The sequence below is a fragment of the Dryobates pubescens genome, chromosome Z, assembly GCF_014839835.1.
Source record: "Dryobates pubescens isolate bDryPub1 chromosome Z, bDryPub1.pri, whole genome shotgun sequence".
In the NCBI taxonomy this organism is placed as follows: Eukaryota; Metazoa; Chordata; class Aves; order Piciformes; family Picidae; genus Dryobates; species Dryobates pubescens.
In genome coordinates, this window is record NC_071657.1 from 11108048 (window position 1) to 11114047 (window position 6000).

The 6000-nt window shown below is 49.0% G+C and overlaps 1 protein-coding gene across 1 annotated transcript; it reads right to left on the bottom strand.

The window, feature by feature from the left end:
- Window positions 1-2032: 2032 nt before the first annotated feature.
- Window positions 2033-4124, bottom strand: TMEM215 (transmembrane protein 215). Its single transcript, XM_009902133.2, has one exon. The coding sequence runs from the start codon at window positions 3945-3947 to the stop codon at window positions 3225-3227; it is 723 nt and encodes a 240-aa protein (XP_009900435.1). The 5' UTR covers window positions 3948-4124; the 3' UTR covers window positions 2033-3224.
- Between the last annotated feature and the right edge of the window lie 1876 nt (window positions 4125-6000).

The following is a 6000-nucleotide window of genomic DNA, read 5'->3' on the forward strand; positions in this document are numbered from 1 at the left end:
TTAAATTAACATTTGTTTATATTTCTTTCTACATTATGGGAAAATTTCAGTCCCATTAAGCCTTGCTTTAACACAAACATTTTCTTGTTTTCACACTAAGAAGGGAATAAAGCACATGACTTGGATCTGCATGGCTGTATCTCAAGTTATATATATCTACCATTCCATTTGTCACTAGAGTTTGCTGTCTTGCCTTGTAAAACCCCGTATAACTTTTGACAGAGAACATCTAATCCTGACAAAATGGAAAAACTTGACCTCTTCCTATATATATTTGCAGAACTATACAAATCTAGGTTCCCAGCGGGCTGACGCTCTGCTCGCTTATGCAAGGCAAGTGATTGTTCACAACCCTGGAAAAGACAGCATGCAGCTACCTGGTAGCCTGTTTTCTAGTTGGGGGTCTGGTCTTCAAGGATACTGACCACCCACGGGCACATGCTGAGCCCCTCACCTGCTTCCCTTAGGAACAGAAGCGATGAAAGATTCTATTCCTCATTATGTTCATCAGCAGTATTTTAACTGTTGCTTTCAGAGGTCATGAAACAAGTCTTCCCAGTGCCATCAAAAACCTGCTCTGTGCATTACAGAATAAGGTCCTGCAGTGACTAAGCCTGCAGGAGACAATCTGCCTGACAACAAGAGTGCTTTTATGTGGAATTGGGAGCTGAATATGTCAGGGAGAGGGTCTGTTTCTGTGGAATTCCATTACTCTGGGGACAAAACACAGGGTGTACAGAGCATAAATGGGTTTTTATTCCCGGAGTACTACTGTGGCACACCAGAACAGCAAAGCTGCCTGTAACTACCTATTGAGAGATTTTACCTGACTCAGACTTGCTGGGCTTTCTTTGGTTTGGTTTTGGAGTGTTTGGGGGGAGGGGAGGGGTGTTTGGGGGTTTTATCTAACTATTTTATCCTAATAACATTTTGATGCCCAACTGTGGTAGTTTTAGGCTATGCCTTTAAAATTTTTTCACAGATCTTGAACAGAAAGTGGTAAAATGTAAAGAAATCATTACTGGGTGTAAGAAGTAAAATAATGACAGTTCTAAACAACCCCATTGGAAGAGATAAAGAACTTAAACTAGTTGTGCAAAACAATCTATCTCTCTTCTGGCTTCTTCACTCTGGGAGATACTAACTTTGTGCTTCTGCTGGCCTCTGCTTGACCTTGGCTGCATTGTTTTGGCTAAGTCTTAACAAAACAGCTCTCTTGCTTCTTTCTCTTGCCCCTTTTGTGTGCAAGGGAGCAGGAGCAGAGGGAAGGAAGAAGCCGTTGCAGTTCCCCTAGTCTTTGACCAGGGGGGCCCTTGTGCTGTTTACTAATTGCAAATACCTGTAAATACTGTAAATACCTGCAAATTCTGTACATTTCGTACATATTCGTTGTAGATTGCAGTTTTCCTTGTAAATGCAGCTTTCATTTGCTTCCAGCTGAGCTGTTCTGGCAAATTTAATGTTGGGGGGAAATTTTCAACCCACCACACCAACCAAAGCCTGGCCAAAATGTTAACATCTTGTTTGTTCTGAAAGGAACCAACCTATCTTATGTGAAAAAAAATGTATTTCCTCCTTCTGGAAGCCTCTTCAGAGACTGACTGTCTGTAAGGATTTGACAGAAGTTTCCAAACAAGCAAACTAGCAGATTCATAAAGTTTCCATTCACTTTCCAAAGAATTCCATGGGGAGTGAAGAATGCCTTATTTCAGTGGAGCATTTCTTGCTACTTTCTACACAGCATCTCAGGCTGCTACAAAAGAAAGGCTATTTTTCTTCTTTCCTACCCTGGTAATTGAATACATTTGTCTGGTACAACGTATGGTCTACATAAACCAGTAAGTAATAGCAGTCACTAAGACTCCCATCACAGGGGATTTTTTGGATTTGTAAGAGTTAGTTTTAGGAACTGGGACTTTGTGAAATGGTAGCAAATTACTCCATGATTTAGCAAACATTTCACTAAGACCTTTACCCTTGAAGTAGCTGCCTAGCATGTACACCACATTATACCACATGTCTGTAACCTACACAGTAGAGGCCACATAAGTTGTTCACACACAGCATGGAACGTGCAATTTACTGTTTGACAGAACAGTCAGGATTTGTGTCCCTGTACATAAGCTGTAGGCTCAGAATTTGAATGGTTACTCATTACTCAGTTGATACTTCTCCAACTGTTTCACCATAAAATGTGAACAAAAACATCTGCTAGCCAGGTCCTCTGTTCTGTCCCACAGTAAAGCATGCCTTTGAGACCCCTGAGTGGACTGTAACCATTCATCACTCACAGAGAAACATCTGGTATTTTATCAAAGGCACATGAAAATGGCATTTTCAGAAGAGTCAGATCCAGCTCCCAATAAAACCCATGGAAGTCTATTCCCTAAGCAACTTTAGAAGTACTTAACTGTACCTTTAAGACCCTGAGTCCACTGACATCTGCTCCTAGTCTCTGCAAGAACTGTCATGATCATGTAATCTACTTGTCAGGTCTGCCTGTAAAACCTCAGCGTTTGAAACATTCCAGTGAACTCAGTATCAGCACGGAATGAGGCTATAAAACCTGTACCTTGCATGCTATTGATGGATTAGTCTTTTAAATCCCCCCTGAGCCTATTTGGCTCCTAGGAGACTTTCAGAAGAGCCCACAGGGTCAGCACATCATTTCCTTGAAGCAGAGGAAAATAAAATCATGCCACAAAAATGAAGGGAGAGAGGCAAACCACTTCTACACTCCCTAACATCTACCAGCTATTGGAGTGCATGCTGACTTCTCTCAGTCCCTCCTAAAGCAAAGCGACACTATTGCTGAGACCCACTCAGCCACAGAGCAACACATTCTGTCCTGCAGACAGCTCCAGAGTTTTGATTCAACTCCTGATTTCAGCTGATAGCCACTGCTGCCTTCCTGCCAGTGTGTCTATGGGCTTGGTTACAATAGGCAGCAGGAAAACAAGAGAGAAGGAAAGGGAGAAAATAGAATTAAAATGTCATTTCTTTTTCCCCAAAATGAAGAATTGAATTCTTTAACCTTTGAACATGCTTGTTTACTTACAGAAAGAGTATTTCAGGCACAAAAGGTTTGAGTATCAGTCACATACCAGGTTAAACTGTAATAGTATCAGGATTGTCCCATGCAGTGCAGTCAGCTATATTATCCCCTATCAAGAAGTCGAAGTTGTAGTTTTTGTACACATACACATACATAAAGTTTGCATCTTTCACACTATGGTCTCCTGGTCTGAGTTGACTCCAGTAGGGTTTATGTAACAACAGTATCTGTCATAAGGGCTGTTGTCCTTGTAAGAGCAGACAATAATACTGTCTTTAGGAGCAACAAAAATGTTGTCTTCAATGTCAGGGCAAGTAGCACTGTTCGTGGTTGGAGAAGAGCTCTTCTTCTCCAAGGCACTGTATGTGGAGCCATCTCCCACGAACACATTCCCCGGCATCTCTGGATAACAGGTCTCCAGGTATTTCAGCATCTCCTCCTGCTCCACCTTTCTGATGAGGCTCTTGCACTCTCCCATGGTGGTGGTGGTGGTGGTAGTGCAGACAGACACAGAGTCCTCTCCCCGCAGCACTCTCCTGTCCTTCTGGTAAGCTTTCTTGGCCAGCTCATCACAACTCCCTTTGCCAGACTCCAGGTCTGAGGGGGTCCTCAGCAGCTCCATGACATCTCGGTCCTTGACTTCCTTGCAGCATGGACACTTGAAGTTCTTAGGCCATTTGGTGCAGCCGTCGGTCTTCCTGGTGAGGGCGATGGCGGCGATGCCCGGCAGGCAGATGGCCGGGCCTATGGCCAACAGAGGGATGTCCCCCAGTGTCTCTCCCTTGATGCCGGACACAGTGAACATGAAGCCGAACACCAGGAAGACGCTGACCAAAGCCACCACCAGCCCCGTCCGGGGGTTGATGTCATCGGGTCTCAGGGTCCTCCCCATCTCGCTGGCGTACAAGTGACCGCTATCCTACACCGAAGCGACCCCTCGGGGCGGCTAGTGGACGCTCCCCGGCAACTGACTGAAGTTTCCCGGGGAGCGAAGAGCGGCGGCCCCCGACGGCCAGCACCGCTCGCCTTCCCCTCGGCAGAACAGCAGCCGGAGGGCGGAACGGAGCCGGAGCCGGAGCCGGGACGGGCCAGCGGGCGGACGGGAGGCGTCCTGCCTCCTCCCTGCCCGCAGCCGCTCTAAGCCGCGCTCCGCCGAACGCTCCGCTGAAGTGGGAGCGCCCACCCCCGCCGGCAGCCCCGCCGCGCCCTCTCAGGCGTGACGATGGGGACGTGTGGGCACGGCGTGCAGCCGCGGGCTCGGGGCTCAAACCCTGATAAAGAGCTGTGAGGGGAGACGGGGAAGAGAGAGACAGGCAGTTCGAGCAACCGGCGAGAAGGGAGCGAGCGGCCGCAAGGGACACCTGCCCTTCCTCCGCCTCCTCCTTCTTCTCCTCCTTCTCGCCCACCCCCGCCGAAGCCCTGCAGCAGTCGTGAGTACGTGCACCGCCCACGGGTGCCGCAGAGCAGGGGGCTGCAGGGTCGAGGAGAGGGAAGGTGGGCTTTTAGGAGGGCAGCCCGGCAAGGTTCGAGGGGGTTGCCCTCATGTGATGACCGCTGGGGTTTCGCTGATAGCAGCCGCCACGGTGGCCCCTTTTACCTCCCCGGCGAGGAAACTGGGTCTGGGAGGCGCTCGGCCGGCGTCACCACCCACCTCTTAGGCAGGCCGGGACTGTGCCGTGTCTGCAGGGCCTCCCCCCTCGAAGCCTCTGCATTCAAAGCACTTACCCTCAAACCTCCCGCCCTCAGAGCCCCTGTTCACAAAGTCCTCACCCACAAGCCTCCCATCCCTGTACTCTGCATTGGTTAGGCCACACCTTGAGTACTGTGTTCAGTTCCGGGCCCCTCAGTTTAGGAAGGACATCGAGACACTTGAACGTGTCCAGAGAAGGGCAACAAGGCTGGGGAGAGGCCTTGAGCACAAGCCCTACGAGGAGAGGCTGAGGGAGCTGGGATTGTTTAGCCTGGAGAAGAGAAGGATCAGAGGTGACCTCATTGCCCTCTACAACTACCTGAAAGGTGGTTGTAGACAGGAGGGGGTTGGTCTCTTCTCCCAGGCAACCAGCACCAGAACAAGGGGACACAGTCTCAAGCTGTGCCAGGGGAGGTTTAGACTCGAGGTGAGGAAGAAGTTCTTCACTGAGCGAGTCATTCGTCATTGGAATGGGCTGCCCAGGGAGGTGGTGGAGTCGCCGTCCCTGGAGGTGTTCAAGGGGAGATTGGACGTGGCGCTTGGTGCCATGGTCTAGTTGTGAGGTCTGTTGGAACAGGTTGGACTTGATGATCCTTGGGGTCTCTTCCAACCTTAGTTACTGTGATACTGTGATACCCTCAAAGTCACTGCCCTCAAACCTGCCCTTAAAGCCCGTACCCACAAGTCACCCTGACCTCAAGAGCCCCTGCTCTCAAAGCCCTTGCCCTCGAAGCCCCTGCCTTTGTGGGTCTGGGATTTGTGGACTAAAATCTCCTCTGGAGAGAGAGCGGTCAGCAATTGTGCCTTAAACTCTCCCGAGTTAGGGAGTTATGTTCAGTCAGAGGACAACTCATTCAGAGATGCTGTGCTGATGCTGAATTTCATCCTGGAGGAGGCCCTTCAAGATAAAGCCGCCTCTGGGGTTCTCTCTCCAAGACCCCAAGAATAAACCTGAGCTGTTTGGATGCACCTCATAGGGTTTCTGTTTGTGTCCAAGGCCTGCCATGGATTGGTTGTGATGGTGATTTTTCAATCTCTGTGTTTGGTGCACATGGTTGATGGGAATTCAAAGCAAGCCCCACCATATGGAGGACTATAGAAAAGAATCTGTAATGTGTGGGACTGTCAGGAGGAACCTCATGAACATTTTCAGTCAAGTTGCTTCAGCATCTAATGTGCCAGTGACATAAAGGAGTAAATGCTTTCACCTGGGGCAAAGATTGTGGGAGGTAAAAAAGGAGTGATGCCAGAAAGT